We start from the raw sequence: 17,849 nt of genomic DNA on the forward strand, positions 1-17,849 counted from the left end.
CCCTATACTCACATCATCAGCAAAAATCAATTCCAAACGGATTGTTAATCTAAATAGAAAAGGAAAATCAAAGTTTCTAGAAGTTAACAAAGGAAAATATCTTCATCACCTTGGGGCAGGCAAAGAATTCTTAAATAGGATACACAAAACACCAAAAGGAAAAGACATAAATTGAACTTCATTAACACTGACTTTTGTTCATCAAAAGAGTATAAAAAGGCAAATCAGAGTGGAAGAGTGGAAAAGTTAATTGATATATATATCCAACAAATATATAAAGAACTATTACAAATCTGTAAGAGAAAGAAACAACCTAATAGAAAAATGGGCAAAAGATGAACAAGTACCTTACAAAAAAATAATATCCAAATTGTCAGTAAACATGCAAGGCACTCAATTTCATTAGTTATCAGTGAAATGCAACCTAACAGATACCAAGGATACAGAGCAATTAGTATAAATTGGCAAAACCATTGAGAAAAACTTCTGACAGAAATTCCTATAGCTGAACATATCCATACCCAGCAAACTCAATCCTAAGCAGCATAAAACCAACAGAAATGAGTGTGCACATGCACCGAAAGACACAGCCATGAATATACACAGCAGGGAATTCCCTGGCAGTCCAGTGGTTAGGACTCAGAGCTTTCACCGCTAGCGCCGGGGTTCAATCCCTGGTCGGGGAATTAAGATCCTGCAAGCCACTTGGCACAGCCAAAACAAAAGAGCACTTTTCAGAATAGCCAACATCTTGAAACAAGATGGCTATTATATTAGATATACTAGAATGAATAAATTTTGATACATTCACAAAACTGACAATTATACAGAAATGAGAATAAACAACTACCTATGCAATAACATGGACATACCTCATAAAAAATGTAAAACAAAGAAATCAGACATCAGAGTAGATAGTACATGATTCTATTTATACTGAACTCAAAGTCAGGTACAGCTAACTGACCATGATAAAAGTGTTTGGGTAGGGGTTATCTTTAGGAATTAGAGGAGGGTTGTGACTAAAAGGGATACAAGAAGGGGAGGGCCTCTGGGATACTGATAATGTTCTATGTCTTAACGTGAGTATCGGTTACACATGTATGTTCATTTTTGAGGAAATTCGTGACTTACAATTTGTGCACTTTTCAGTATGAATGCTGTATTTCAATAAAAAGACATATACCTAGAGAAAGAGCTTTACAAATATGTAGACATATAGATAGATACAAGAAACATGCTTGTGTATATAGATATCTATATATATAAGCATGATCCTTTCATCATTATTTCATTCAAACAAATCTAGTAATAACAAATATCCATCAATAGGGGAGCGGTTAAATAAAATAAGGCACGTCATTTAATCATTCATTAAAATAAATAAGCAAGCTTTATATGCAATAACATGGAAATTTCTACAAAATGTTATTAAATGAATAATGCAAATTTCAAAAGTATATAAAAATAACATCTAATTTGTATAAAACAAAATGTATATTTTCATAAGATATACATTTACAAAACACATTATATAGAAATAAATACAGACACATATTCTGTACGTTTGTTATAAATTTAAAATTTCCAGGATATCAGTATTAGTGGTTATCTCTTTGGAATCAGAGTAGGAAACAAGGAACTTTTACTTTTTTCTTTGTTCTCTTCTATACTATTTTAATTTTTATAAGGACTATGTAGTCCTTTTATAATAAACTTCATCATACAATTATGAAAAAACCCCAAGTAGACATCTCTGAGACTGATCTAGCTAGAATGACCCTATCACAGCCTTGTCTATAATGATTTACAATCTGGGCACTACTTGATGTAAGAAAGAGTGTAATTCTCATTCAGTACCACTATCTCACAATTCCAAACCAAGCAATTAGACATCAAAGATCAGACAGAACTATATGAAAAGTGTTAGGAGACTGGCTATGTTATTAAAGAATCTAAAAAGAAATCTTCTATTAACAATTTATGTCCACCTAAGGGGAAAAGAAAAAGATAAATTGAGTCCAACAACTTTACGAGCACTGGAGGATACTGAAAAATAGACCATTCTGGGTTAGCTCTCTAAAACAACCTACTAGTGGAGATACCTTGATTCATCAACTTGCCAGGTGAGTTGAAATCAGTAACAATAAGCAATAATATGACTCTCACCAGGAAAAACTATAAAGCAAGATTACTCACTCCATGTTTTCTGCTAAAATATTGATTCCTATCAAATAGGACACTTTCTAAGCGCCATATAAGCAAGTAAAATCTTGTTTAAAATAAAAACCCTAGAGAACTGATATAAATTACCATATATTTTCTTTAAAATGAGCTAAATTAATAAATGTGTTTCTGAAAATGACAGCCGAAGAGTATGCTGAAGTAAAAAGCATTTGAATGCGGGCGGGGGGAGTACCTCTTTAAGTATACAGACCCAATAAAAGCCAATGCAATTGCCTCAAAAGACAAGGACCCAAGCTGCAAGGAACATAAAATTACTTCTGAATCCCCCAAATGAACTTTAAAAGAAATACAATGCTAATAAGAACTGGCTACAGCTAATAAATAACTTTGTTGAAAAAGTATACAGGTCATAGGGATAACAAGTTGGGAGTTAGCCAGAAAGAGAGGAAGAAACATATCATACCAATGACTATTTAAGCAAATAAATAGAGCCACACAGACTTGTCACCTTCTAGGATGATTGTGAAAGATCATTTGTTACCAATAAATGTAATACAATTCTGCAACTAAAACAGAGTATAAAATATGTGGCAAAAATAGTTAAGTATCTTAAAATCAGTGACATGGATAAAATGATTATTATTTTTTTTGTTGTTAAATAGGAGAGGAAAAGTCACTCATTACAGGACATATACTAAAATTCCTAGCAACAGCGTATTGGAGTTTTATTGACTGGAGCAACATGTATTTGGGGAAATATTTATACAATTCTCCTTAAACTAGTGACAGGATTTAAGGCAATTTTAAAGCTAAAAACAAAAGAGAGGTCTTAAAGCAAGGGCTAAATAAGTTGAGTTTCCTAGACCATTAAACAAAATAATCATAAATACTAAATGCATAAAAGGATGTCTACAATTTTATTCATGCTGTTTTACAGCACAAATTCATGACTAAAATTAAAAACCTACACAAGCGCTGAAGTATATTTTTTCAGGAATACCTTACACTTTATTATATCATCAAATGACTCGAACATGATTTTTTATAGCTCCTAATTTATAAAATTCTTTCCTTCAAGTACAATCCAATAGCCTTCTAGAAAACAAATGTGGCATATATCGTTACGAATGACAGTTTGCTCTATTTTGTCAATACAAACATGTCCTTTACTCTTCAACATACTTGATATCAAACTGGAAAAATATAGACCATAAAGTTCCCAATCCCTCTTCTATGGGTGTAAGAATTAAAAGGATAAGCTAAATACTTTTTTTCAAATTTCTGAAATAGATTTAGTTTTTGAGTTGAGAAGCTTTCTAACACAGTGCTATCCAATAAAGCTTCCAGCAATGATGGAAATATTCTTTATCTATGCTAATACAGAAGCCATCAACCACATGTGGCTACTGAGCACTTGAAATGTGGCTAATGCAACTGAGGAACTGAAATATTAGTTTTAGCTCATTTTAATTCAAATTTCTAACATCTTTGAAAACAAAGTTCTAATGAGCAAACTACGGACATTCACAAGTTGGCCTGCAGGACTTCCTGGTGGCGCCGTGGTTAAGAAGCCACCTGCCAGTGCAGGGGACACAGGTTTGAGCCCTGGTCCAGGAAGATCCCACATGCCACGGAGCAACTAAGCCCATGCGCCACAACTACTGAGCCTGCGCTGTAGAGCCCACGAGCCACAACAACTGAGCCCGACTGCCGCAACTACTGAAGCCCCTCTGCCTAGAGCCCGTGCTCCGCAACAAGAGAAGCCACCGCAATGAGAAGTCCGCGCACCGCAACAAAGAGTAGCCCCCACTTGCCAAAACTAGAGAAAGCCCGCGCACAGCAACGAAGACCTAACGCAGCCAAAAATAAATAAATAAAATATATTTTTTAAAAAGGTTGGCCTGGGGCTTCCCTGGTGGCGCAGTGGTTGAGAGTCCGCCTGCCGATGCAGGGGACGCGGGTTCGTGCCCCGGTCTGGGAAGATCCCACATGCCGCGGAGCGGCTAGGCCCGTGAGCCATGGCTGCTGAGCCTGCGCGTCCGGAGCCTGTACTCCGCAACGGGAGAGGCCACAACAGTGAGAGGCCCGCGTACCGAAAAAAAAAAAAAAAAGGTTGGCCTGCAGACTGCAGACTGCTGTTGAAAATGTAGAGCCACAGAGTTGAAGCTGGGTGACTGATTTAGAGTAGTACAGTCAAGATAAATCCTGAAAACCAGCAGTTACCTCAAATGAAAAACTTTTACTTCAACTGTCACGAAACAATAGGGTGTTTACATAGGCTACAGAACCTAAACCGTTATTAACAGTTTAAGAAAACACAAAACTCAACTTTTTGTTTTGAATTAACAAAAAAAAGTTAATATGAAATAAAGTTCTTTGTGACTTCCAAGAGAATGAGCAAATAAAAGGAAAAAGCACTTATATGTTCAATATCTATTTTTAAAAGACTTTTAGCACACAATCTAGAAAGGATGAAAGGCCATGTAGCTTAAGCTTTCACATTCTGGGGGACCTGGATCATACTGTTCTACATCAATGCCCTCTATTTAACTCAAAAATGTATATTCATGATCCCAAGACCTGCCCTTCACCACTTTGCCTTATCAGCAGGAATGCATAAGTAGTAAGTAAGGGACAAAATGTCTCATCTGTTATGTACTACTATAAAGCAATATTACACAAATCCTAAATTCTGCCATTTGGTATAGAGTATGAGACAACTTTTCATTGATTCATTCTCACAAGGGACTCAAATTTATCATCGTCTATTAGGAGTAACAGGACTCAATTATGGACTATCCAAAATTTGGAATATCAAGCAGGTATTTAAGAAGTTTTAGAAGAGTAAGGAGTTGAGAAAAGTGCTGGTAAATGGAAAGAATACATAAAAAGCAACATGACCCTATGCATGGTAGGCATATCAAAGAAGCACTGAAGAACATACACCAAAATGTTAGGAGTGATTATATCCAGTGGCAGGGGTATGATAGGGTATTTATCCTGGAGATATGTACACCTACGTTCACACAAAAACCTACACATGAATGTTCACAGCAGCTTTATTTGTAATAGCCAAAACATGGAAACAATTAAAATGCCTCTCGATAAGTGAATGTTTAAACTGTGGTACAACCATACTATGGAATACTACTATATAATTAAAAAGAACAAAGAATTGATATATACAACTCAGATGGCTCTCAAGGGCATTAAGTGAAAAAAAAAGTCTCAAAAGGTCACATACTATATGATTCCATGATATAATATTCTCAATATGACAAAGTTTTAGAGATGGAAAACAGATTAGGGTAGGATAGCCAGGGGTTAGGAATGGTGGGGGTAACAAGAAGAGGTGTGACTACAGAGGGGTAGCACCAGGAAGATCTTTGGTATGATGTTCTGTATCCTGAGAGTCATGGTAGTTACACACACCTACATGTATACAAAGAAAGGTCTAAAACAGTCATCTAAACTTCTACTTTAAGAAGCTACGAAAAGAAGAGCAAATTAAAAATAAAGTAAGCAGAAGGAAAGAAATAAATGAGAGTAAAGATGAAAGAAAGTTCAAATGAACGATAGAGAGCTCAATAAAACCAAACCTTAATCTTTGAAGAGACCAGTAAAACTGATAAACCTCTACCCAGATTAATCAAGAAAAAGACAATTAGCACTATCAGGAATGTGAAAAAAGAAATTATTACAAATCCTTTAGACAATAGAAGAATTAAGAAAATATTATAAATATTTTTGTTCAATTAAAAAACAGAAGAATGAACAAATCCCTTGAAAAATATAATTTATCAAAACTAAATCAAGAATAAAATTTAAGGGCTTCCCTGGTGGCACAGTGGTTGAGAGTCCGCCTGCTGATGCAGGGGACAAGGGTTCGTGCCCCGGTCTGGGAAGATCCCACATGTCGTGGAGCGGCTGGGCCCATGAGCCATGGCCGCTGAGCCTGCGCTTCCAGAGCCTGTGCTCCGCAACGGGAGAGGCCACAACAGTGAGAGGCCCGCGTACCGCAAAAAAAAAAAAAAGAATAAAATTTAAAATCTGAGTAGCCTTACATGTTTTAAAAATTATATTTGGAAGTAAAAACTTTCCCACAAAGAAAACTCAGCCAAAGATTAGCTTTATTGGTGAAGTCTACTAAATATGTATGATAGAAATAATACCAATCTTACAGAAACTCTTTCAGAAAACAGAGAAGGAACTATTTCCTACCCCATTTTTAATGTGGCCAGCATACTTAAAACAAAGACTGCAAGAAAACTAGTATCCCTCATAAACATACACAAAAAAATTCTTTTAAAAAAATTAGTAAACTGAATCCAGCAACTTATAAAAAAGATGACACATCATGACCAAGTGTGGTTTATCCCAGGAATGCAGGGTTGATTTAACATTTGAAAATCAATCAATAAATTCACTATATTAAGAAAAGGGAGGAGGGACTTCCCTGGTGGCGCAGTGGTTGGGAATCCACCTGCCAGTGCAGGGGACAAGGGTTCAAGCCCTGGTACAGGAAAATCCCACATGCCGCAGAGGAACTAAGCCCGTGCGCCACAACTACTGAGCCTGCGCTCTAGAGCCCGTGCTCTGCAACAAGAGAAGCCACCACAAGGAGAAGCCCGCACACTGCAATGAAGAGTAGCCCCCGCTTGGCGCAACTAGAGAAAGCCCGTGTGCAGCAATGAAGACTCAACGCAGCCAAAAATAAATAAATTTATTTTTAAAAGGGGGGGGAAATCATATAATCATCTAACAGATGCAGAAAAAATATTGAAGTTATACATCCATTCATAGTTTTAAAAAATTTCAACAAACTAGAAAGAAAACTTCTTCCACCTAATAAATAAAGATCACCTAAGAAAAATCTATAGCTAAAATAATTCTTAACGGTGAAAAGCTGAATGCAGTCCCCTAAAGATCAGGAAACAAGCAAAGATGTCTACTTTTACCGCTTCTATTCAACACTGTACTGGAGGCCTAGTCAATACAATAAGGAAGAAAAAAGAAGTTAGATTGGAAAGGAAGATGTAAAATTTATGGATAATAGGGACTATGAATAAACCTAAGGAATCTTACTAGAACTAACAGGTACATATAACACGATCACAGAATACATGGTCAATATAAAAAGAATCAACTGCATTTCTATATATTAGTTATGAACAATTACATATTGAAAAATTTTTGAACACACAGCAACAAAGACCCAACGCAGCCATAAACAAACAAATAAATAAATTTATATTAAAAAAAATACAGCTATCAAGAGCAATACCGATGCAGGAGGGAAATCCAAAAGGGAGGGGATATACGTATATGTATGACTGATTCATTTTGCTGTGCAGTAGAAGCTAACACAACATTGTAAACCAACTATACTCCAACAAAAATTAATTTAAAATAAAAGAGTAATACTAATGCAAAGACAGACACTAGATGAAACAAAATGAAAACAGAAGAGAAATAGTTTAACTTCTATAAAAATGTACCCAAAGAAATGAAAACAGACTTGCACAACAATGTTCATGGCAGCTTTATCCATAAAGGTTGAAAACTAGAGATAATAAATAACCATAAAGAAGGAAATAAATAAACAAAATTTTAGGATAATAAAACAACAGAATGTTAATCAACAATGAAAAGGGATGAACTACTTATACACCCAACCAACATGAAAAACTGCAAAAACACTATGCTGAGCAAAAGAAGCTGGAGAAGAAATTGTAAAATACCTACTTCATTAGTGTGACAACTAAATAACCAAGTCATCATTCTCATTCTAATGCAACTGAAAATTAATTTAAAATACATCACAATGGACTACTGCTTTGAGGTGTTCAGTACCAACACCTGAGAAATGAAACCCTCAATCAATCTCTAACTTGTGGTATTATACTATAACACAATAGGAATGCACACTTTGTAAAGATGAATGTTACTTTTTAATATACTTATCCACAGGAAAAGCAATTATTATTTTACATTGTTTCAGTTACTTTTCAATTAATAAGTAAAAACTATGTGAAAAATACTGATGTTACAGCTATTTAGTTCTTTTTTTAAATTTTATTTACTTATTTTCTTCGTTGCTGCGCAGAGGCTTTCTCTAGTTGTGGCGACTGGGGGCTACTCTTTGTTGCGGTGCAAGGGCTTTTCATTGCGGTGGCATCTCTTGTTGCAGAGCATGGGCTCTAGGAGTATGAGCTTCAGCAGTTGTGGCACAAGGGCTCAGCAGTTGTGGCTCACAGGCTCTAGAGCTCAGGCTCAGTAGCTGTGGCACACGGGCTTAGTTGCTCTGCGGCATGTGGGACCAGGGCTCAAACTCGTGTCCCCTGCACTGGCAGGCGGATTCTTAACCACTGTGCCACCAGGGAAGTCCCTATTCAGTTCTGTATTAGAATTTTTTCAAATAAAACTGATATTCCATAGTGGAAAAAAAAAAAGAAGCTGGACACAAGAGTTACATATGATTCCATTCACATAAAGTTCTCAAAGGACAACACTAATCTATGATGGGGGGAAAAAACCCACAACAACTGTTGTGGAGTGAACTGACCAGGAAGAAACACAAACTTTCTAGGATGATGAAAATATTCTGTACCTTGATGCCTTGTGGGCTATACAAGTTTATGCAGTTGTCAAAACTCTAAACTATAAACTTAGGATCTCACAGCATTTCAATTTAAACTTTTTCTCAATTAAAAAAAATTTCTTTCACTCAAAAAATATCTGACTGGGCCTCCCCGGTGGCGCAGTGGTTGAGAGTCCGCCTGCCAATGCAGGGGACGCGGGTTCGTGCCCCGATCCGAACAGCCCAGTTATTGAGAACACAAAGTTAAAATAGAGGTTCCAGAAAAGAGACCTCACGGTCCTGCAAGCCAAGAAATGAAAAATAAGTTAGTTACTATAATGAAAATTACACAAAAGAAAGTTTTGAGAAGTGAAAAACAGTAGACTGCCAAACAAAGAATATTACAGGTATATACAACATGTACAGAAGTAACAGAAAAAATCATATTGGACCTGGCAACTAGTGTAATTTCAATGTACTTAAGTATGAAGCGGGGAGAGGGGCTTGAAGCACTGTACACAGGGGCTGGATAAGATAAGAAGAAACATGATCACAGGCCCTTTCAGCCCAAGCAAAATACATTTCAGCTGTTTAGCAATAAGAAACCTCTGAAAAAGTTTTGGTAGGGGAGTGATAAGTATAAATATCGTTTTGGAAAGATCACTACAGGAACCATCTGAAATACAGACTGGATAAGGGTCAAGCTACAATCAGTCCAATAAGAAAGCTATTGCGGAACTTCCCTGGTGGTGCAGTGGTTAAGAATCTGCCTGCGAATGCTAGGGGACACGGGTTTGAGCCCTGGTCTGGAAAGATCCCACATGCCACGGAGCAACTAAGCCCATGCGCCACCACTACTGAGCCTGCACTCTAGAGCCCGCGAGCCACAACTACTGAGCCCGAGTGCCTAGAGCTTGCGTTCTGCAACAAGAGAAGCCACCACAATGAGAAGCTTGCACACCACAATGAAGAGTAGCCCCTGCTCACCGCAACTAGAGAAAGCCCATGTGCAGCAATGAAGACCCAATACAGCCAAAAATAAATAATAAATTTATTTTTTAAAAAAAGCTATTGCAATCAATAGACTACTTTATCCAACAACAGCAAAACACTAATTCTTCTCAATCTCACATGGAGCATTCACCAAGACAGATGACATTCAGGGCCATAAAACACAACTTCCCAAATGTAAAAGAACAGAAAATCATATAGTAAACACTCTCAGACCACAATAGAACTAAACTAGAAATCAGTAACAGAAAAATAGTTGGAAAATCCCCAAATGCTTGGATATTAAACAACATACTTCCAAATAACACATGAATCAAAGAAGTCTCAGAAGAAATTAAAAGATAAAATGAACCAAATGAAAATAAAAATACAACTTATCAAAATGTGAGGGACACTGAAAGCAGTACTTAGAGAGAAATTTATATCATTGAATGCTATATTAGAATGCCATTTCTATATATCAGAAAAGATCTAAATCAATCACCTAAACTTCCACCACTGAAAACTGGAGGGGCAGATGGCAAATTAAATCCACAGAAGAAATCATAAAACTCAGAGCAGAAATCAATGAAACTGAAAACTGGATATCAAGAGAAAAAATCAAAAGCTAGTTCTCTACAAAATTAGTAAGTCTTTACTGGGGGGAGGTAAAAATGGGGAATTGGTGTTCAGTGGGTATAGAGATTCAGCTTTACAAGATGCAACAGTTGTACAGTAGTTCTAGAGATCTACTGTACAACAATGTGAGTATAGTTAACTGTATGCTGATACTGTATGTAATACCATATGCTTAAAAACTGTTAAGATCCTTTTTTAAAAAAAAAGGCAGCAAGCCTCTAGCTAGGCTAAGAAAAAAAGAAGATATAAATTACTGATATCAGAAATGAAAGTGGGGACATCACTACAGACACCATAGACATTAAAAGGATAATAAAGGAATACTATGAACAACTCTATGCCCACAAATTTGATAACCTAGATGAACTGAACCAATTCCTCAGAAGACACAATCTGTCAAAACTCACACAAGAAGAAACAGACAATCTGAATAGGTCTATAGCTATTAAAGAAATTGAATCAGTAATTAATAACCTTCCAAAAAAGAAAGTACCAGGCCCTATGGATTCACTGGTGAATTCCACCAAACATTCAAGGAAGAAATTATACCAATTCTCTACACTCTCCCAGAAGACCAAAGCAGAGGGAATACTCCTAACTCATTCTATGAGGCCAGGATTACTCTAATATCCAAACCAGACAAAGATATTGTGCAAAAAGAAAAATCAGACCAATCTCTCATGAACACAGATGCAAAAATCCTCAACAGCTATTAGTAATCTGAATCAAACAATGTGTAAAAAGAATTATAAGCCACAACAAAGTGGAATTTCTTCCAGGTATGCAAGGCTGATTCAACATTTAAAAATTAATTAATGTAATCCATCACCATCAACAGGCTGAAAAAGGAAAAGGCTATCGCAATGGACTAGGTAAAAGTTCGTGAGCACATGTATTAGAACACAACTGTAAGTAGTTATCCATTCATTCACACCATGTGCCAACACCTGGGACATAATAGAAAATAAGACAAAACTCATGCTGTCATACATAGATAGAGCCTACAATCTATCACAGACACAGACAGTGAACAAGTCCCTATTGCAGCAACTACACCTAGACCAGAGAGAAGTGACAAGCTGATGATGATGAAGCTTTTTTGTTCTTTTTTTTTCCATACACGGACCTCTCACTGTTGTGGCCTCTCCCATCGCGGAGCACAGGCTTTGGACTCGCAGGCTCAGCAGCCACGGCTCATGGGCCCAGCCGCTCTGCGGCATGTGGGATCTTCCCAGACCAGGGCACGATCCCATGTCCCCTGCATCGGCAGGCGGACTCTCAACCACTGCGCCACCAGGGAAGTCTGATGATGAAGTTTTAACTAGGTTAAAAAACAGGGAGGGGCTATGACTGAGGGGAATATTACAAGTAGGATATACAAAGGTCCTAAAGCAAAAGAAAAAGCACAGTATATCAGAAGTACTGAAAGGATCCAGGTTTAATATCACATAAACAATAGAAGAGGATTACATTACAGTTGTAGCTTTGCTGGTCATCAGGTAAAAATAAAGATACAAGAAGGCAAAGAAAAACACTCAGCCTCCTTACCTTCGTAAGCCTCCCACACTCCCCGCCAGCATCAGCACCATGCTCAGGAAGGTCCTGCTCCTCTCTGCCTGGTTTGCCCTGGCTGTGACTTACCCCACACTACTCCCAGAATTCATCACTGACCTACAGTCAGTCAACCACTGTCCTACTACACTTGACCAGTGACCAAGATACAGAAACAACCATTGACTTGTATTTGGAGAACACACAGACTTTCGCATTACCTACTAATGTAGAATTAAACACCTTCAGCTCTGAGGAAGAAGTCACTAAGGCCAGAGTTGATAACGAGTCACTTCACACAGAAAACTTATGGAGTAAAGATTATGAAGATGTCACTGCTGGTTATTCCAAAGAGCCCGTGACTGAAGCACCAGATGAGCCCAGCATCTTCAATGGGAAGCAACGAGTCCAGCTCACTGTTTTTGTTTTTTTGTTAGAAAATGAAGCAGTTCTCATTAGCTGTGACCATCGCTCTGCTAACTACAACTTCCTAAAAGGATTCTGAGCCTCTGAACAAGCCTACCATTCCATTATAGGTGCTTGAATAATTGCAAAGACTGAGACATAGGATGTACCCACTTGAGGAAAGAGTGGCAGAAATTGTACACAGACAGAAAAGAGACATCTCGTAATCTCTTCATCATGTCCCGTTTAATGTGGGCCCAATAAATGTTCGTTTGAATTGAAAAAAAAAAAGTTATGGGTGCCTACAAGGGAGTACCTTAGGTGATGACCTATGACATCCAGGGTAAACAGACTGAAGAGCTGATATCCTTTTTACAGATAATAAAAAAAATAAAGATGGCAGGAACTGCCAAGAGTTACAGAATTTGAAGGAAAAACTCTCAAGTGTACAATCTTTTTCTAGCTGTGCTCCAGATTCAATCCTTCTACTCTTTAAGGAGAAATCCAGAAGTTGAAACAAAGTTATCTTTTAAAATTAAGCACTTAAAATTTAATACACACACACAAAAATTCAATACACGGTAACCCTGATAAATAGATAAATAAATGTTATCCAGAAAAGATAAGTTTCTGAAATGTATGTAATATCAAAACTTAATTTTGCCTTTTCAACTATGATTTTTACCAATATTTAGTATATCTATTTAATAATGGCCATTTGAACTATTTATATTCAGCCTTTAAACACTTTCTGAAATTTCTTCAATGATTTGTATCACTTAATACAAAATTAATTATGTTTCTAACTGTAAGTTTAGTATCTTATAAAGGAATTACTTACAGGGACATTAAGTGCATACTGTAGTCCTTGAGGAAGTCTTTCATGTGTCTCCATCTGCTCTTCATCATTTTTCACTGTCTCCTCATGGACCATGAGCTCATCATGTGATATCATATCCTGTTGTCTCATTTCACTTTCTTGTAACACTTCATCTGCAGCAAGGATCTCCTGGTGAGGCATACTCCGATCTTGAAGAACTGACTCCTGCAGCTCTCCAGACACAGTAGACTGGCCAGACACTCCACCCATTACAACCATTGCCCTGGAAGACTGCATTTCGTCTATGCCGCCACATTTAAGAAATAATCCTTCCAGTTTGTCGTCAATGTTCATGCTTAAGTATAAATGCCTAGAAAGACCAAGTTTGGCAACAAAGCATAATAAATTAGTTTTATATGTCTACCTGAATTTTTAAAATTTCAAATTATGAAAGGTACACACTTTAATAAAAGTTTTATTCATATAATTCAATATTGCCTCCAATTTAAAAATTACCACGATAAATTTCCAAAGGCTGGTAGAGTAAAACACAAATTTTTGTTTTTGACATTACGACACAAAATCCTAATCTATTTCATTATGAAAAATGAGCATGACATAAAGCAAATTGGGGGAAAGTATTTGTAACACCAGAAAGATCCACATCCTTTAATATACTAAAATATCTTAAAAATAGAAATAACATTAAGAAATAAACTGAGAGAACAGTATCAGGCAAATCATAAAGAAAAATTAGAAATAGTCACTAAATATATAAAATAATATTCACTTACAGTAGTAATTAAAGAAATGAACATTAAAACCATATTTTATCCACCAAACTGATAATAATTCTTAAAAAATACACCTTGGGCTTCCCTGGTGGCACACTGGTTGAGAGTCCACCTGCCGATGCAGGGTACACGGGTTCATGCCCCGGACTGGGAGGATCCCACATGCCGCGGAGCGGCTGGGCCCATCAGCCATGGCCGCTGAGCCTGCGCGTCCTGAGCCTGTGCTCCGCAGCAGGCGAGGCCACAGCAGTGAGAGGCCCGCGTACCACACACACACAAAAAAATACACCTGACGTTGAGGTGGCAGGGGGAAAAAAAAAAGACACTCATCTACTGACAGTGGGAGTGTATTAGTTCAACTGTTTTCAAAGGTTATTTGGTACCATGTATCAAAAGCCATAAAAATGCACATATTCTTTGAACTGGTGACTTTACTTTTAGGAACCTATCCTGATGAAATCAGAAGTACATATAAAGATATGCATGGAAAATCACTATAGCAGTACTTCAATAGTGAAAAACTGGAATTACACTGCATATTCAACAAAATGAAACTGGTTAAATTATATTCATACATATGTTTTAAAACTAGACTGCAGTAAATTTACTAAAAATCATTGAATCGTACACTTAGGATGCGTGAATTTTATTGTATATAAATTATACCTCAATGTTTTTCTTAAAAACAGAATCAGAAAAATGGCTATCCTTGGGTGAAGAGGCTGTTGATAGGAGGTAGGAAAAGGCACCTGGTCTGGAAACTGACAATGTTTTTCCTGAGTTGAATGCTGATTGCACAGGTGTGCTCACTTTGTAAAATTTTAAGATGTATATCTCTGTGATATGCATACATTTCTGCCAGAATAAATAAATTCAAATTTACTGAATTTATGCTTCAGTAAAAAGTTAAAGTCTGTTGGAATTCAAAAAATATCCATACAGTCAAAAAATATTCTTGAAAAATATTTGAAAATTTGGGGAAAAAGCCTGATATTAAGGGAAATGTGTGTATAAATATGTGTTTGTACACAGATTTATTGAAAATGCTAACAATATTAATATTACCACTGGGTGGTGAAATTACCAGGCTTTTTTCATATTTACATTTATCTCTAATTTGAAAACTTTCTATAATAAAATTTTATTCTTTCAAATGCTTTTAAATTTGTTAAAATGGAAAAAGTAGTATTTTCATTACTAATATATTCTTAAACAGTTGCACATGATTAAATAAATTTAAGAGGTCACGATAAGAACTAGACACTATTAAATAATTACATTATCTTATTTTTTCCATTATTATAGAAAAAACAGGCAATATTAAATCCTCTAACTTTCACTGCTGTAAAATTCGCACTCCATTGTGTTACTTGAGGAACTAGCATAACAATAATCATGAAATCCAAAGAAACTTCATCTCAAAGAATGTCAGAACACTGGTACTGTTTGCTTTTTATCAGATTGTGCAAAATAAACACACACACTCCCCCAACACGACGGGCCCACAATTAGTAAATGCATTAACTATGTTTCAGTTTAGTCACCTCTTTCCCAAATCAATCAGGTAGTAATGGTTACTACTTTGATCATAGCTTTCAGAGGTAAGATAAATGATCAGTTAAATTCAAATACACTACTGAAATTTAAATACTCTTTCATTTACTAAGGTTATCATCTAGGGAGAAAACTTTACTTAAATGTACAGCTCAAAAAACAGCTCATATAAACAGCAAAGTAAATAAAAATATCATTCATACTTGCTAACTTTGTCTTCCCTGGTACCAGGTAATATGGTTAAGTCCAGAATACATATGGGACAAAGGAACAAGAATCTAATTTCTCTTTCCAAAATCTTTAAGTAGTCTAAAGGACAAACATTTAAAACATATCACCAAATAACTGTCCTCTTCAAATATTCTATTTATCACATTTCTAGAGAATAAACTATCCCACAACTAAGTGAAATTTAAGTCTCTTAGGGTTAAAATTTGCTTATTTCTTTGGAAATCCTTACCAAATCAATTATATTCTTCTGTTTATTGTTTTCCTAAAGGATTTGGAAAGCCCCCAACTTAAAAGGGACGTATATATACACAAAGCCACTCCTTATTGCTGTGAAATCTGCTATTGCCACATACATCATTATTAAAAAAAAAAAACCCACACCCTTGGAAGCTTTTAAAGAATACGGGAGAAGTAAAAGAAGTAGTTATTAAAAGAAGACATTAATAAAAGACATTAGACAAACTGACCTAGGACAGAACTTTTTTTAAAAAATTAGCTGAAGTTGAAACTGGCTTACTAACCCAATGCAAGGTCTATAGTTCCGTTAAGTAGAGGTCCTCATCTCCAATGTTTTTTGCCATGCACCTCATCAATTTTTTAAAATTTATCATATCCTAATACATGTATACTATTTAAAACTATACCTATAATACTGTGTTAATATGTAATATGCCTATTAAAATAAACATAAAAACATAATTTTTTTAAACTAACCTTATCCCTAACATCAGGCTGAAACAGTAAGTACTGAGGAAGTCAAAGTACTTTGGAGAGAGAGAATATCTGGGGGGAAAAAGGCAAGTTTGCAAAAAAGTGCCAGAATGAGGGATTTGGAACAGGAAGATACCACACCTCAATATACAGGTAGTAAATAAAACAGGAAGTGGAAATACTGTTAATGAAGGCAAACTTGACCTCCTCAAAAATTTTCTCGAAAACAGGCCATATATACAGAAAAAGGAATCGCTCTTTGTTACATATGGTTTCTTATTCCTATGACCCCAAATTAAGCCATATATTTCAAATTACTGGCTAGCCTAAAAACTGTTCTTGAGACAATTTCCCTTAAATACCAGAAAATACAAAGATTTCAACACAGATTTCAGTATCAATGAACTCTGCTTTGACAAGGTTTTAAAGTTAGTTTTGGAAAATCTGCCAGAATGAAAACTGTATGTACCACTGAGCCAGCAACCTCACTGCCAGGAGTATATACAATCCTATGTATGTGCTTAGTCATAAAAATTAACCAAAGATGTATGTACAAGGATGTCTGGTGTGACCTTTTAATGGAAAAAGACTGGAAACAACCTAAGCATCCAATAATAGAAGACTTGTTAAATTAATTATGATTCAACCATACACTGGAATACACACAGCCATTAAAGTGAATGAGGTAGTTATATGTGCTGGGTAAAAAGTTTTCCAAGATATATTAAGTGGGAAAAAAAAAATCAAGAAGAAGATACATAGACAAATAAGTGAGCCCCACTTGTATCACACACCTCAACCAGAGTCTGGGCAGAGTAAGCCGGACAGGAAATAAACAAGGCTCTCAAACAAAAAAAGTTAATTTCACTAAGCCCATGGTAAATGGGAAAAGGACAAAGCTACCCTAAGAAAAATGATAAAGAAAAGTATGGTTTTTGTTGTCCTTGAAGCTCTCTTATATGCACTTACTATCTTTAACTTTCCCCCTTGTAAATCCTACATGATCTATGTCAAAGCTCTTATGTGCTTCTCTGCACATTCAAAAACCCAAATACAGCAAAAGGTCCCATGCTCAAAAGTTAACACAGGCTACTTTCCTTCTCTAATTTCAATATTTTCAGGAAGGATCAGCTGAGTATAAAGAAAGGAAACTGATGTTATCAATCTGCACTAACATGTGAATATTTAAATGTCTCTTCCTGCTAAAACTTCAAAAAGCCAACTGTTTTTTGACCCAAATGTCTATACAATTAATGGAAATTCAGGTGTCAGGAATACTACACAGGAGAGAGAAACAAAGAAAGAATGCTTAAGTCATGTCACTTACATGAAAGGCTGCTCTGGAAGAAAAAACAAAATAAACAACTAATCTGCATTCCCAGGAGCC

General features: G+C 36.1%; 1 protein-coding gene across 2 annotated transcripts in view; it reads right to left on the reverse strand.

Annotated features, from left to right (window-relative positions):
* The window catches only part of ZNF148 (zinc finger protein 148), a 126,364-nt gene that overhangs the window by 64,204 nt on the left and 44,311 nt on the right, over positions 1-17,849 (reverse strand). For both annotated transcript variants that reach the window (XM_024754738.1, XM_024754737.1), the window contains exon 4: positions 13,194-13,542. In XM_024754738.1, the coding sequence (XP_024610506.1) occupies positions 13,194-13,526 (333 nt within the window). In that variant the 5' untranslated portion in view covers positions 13,527-13,542. The remainder of the gene's footprint in view (positions 1-13,193; positions 13,543-17,849) is intronic.

The sequence above is a fragment of the Neophocaena asiaeorientalis genome, unplaced genomic scaffold (genome assembly GCF_003031525.2).
Source record: "Neophocaena asiaeorientalis asiaeorientalis breed wild unplaced genomic scaffold, Neophocaena_asiaeorientalis_V1.1 scaffold423, whole genome shotgun sequence".
Classification (NCBI taxonomy): domain Eukaryota; kingdom Metazoa; phylum Chordata; class Mammalia; order Artiodactyla; family Phocoenidae; genus Neophocaena; species Neophocaena asiaeorientalis.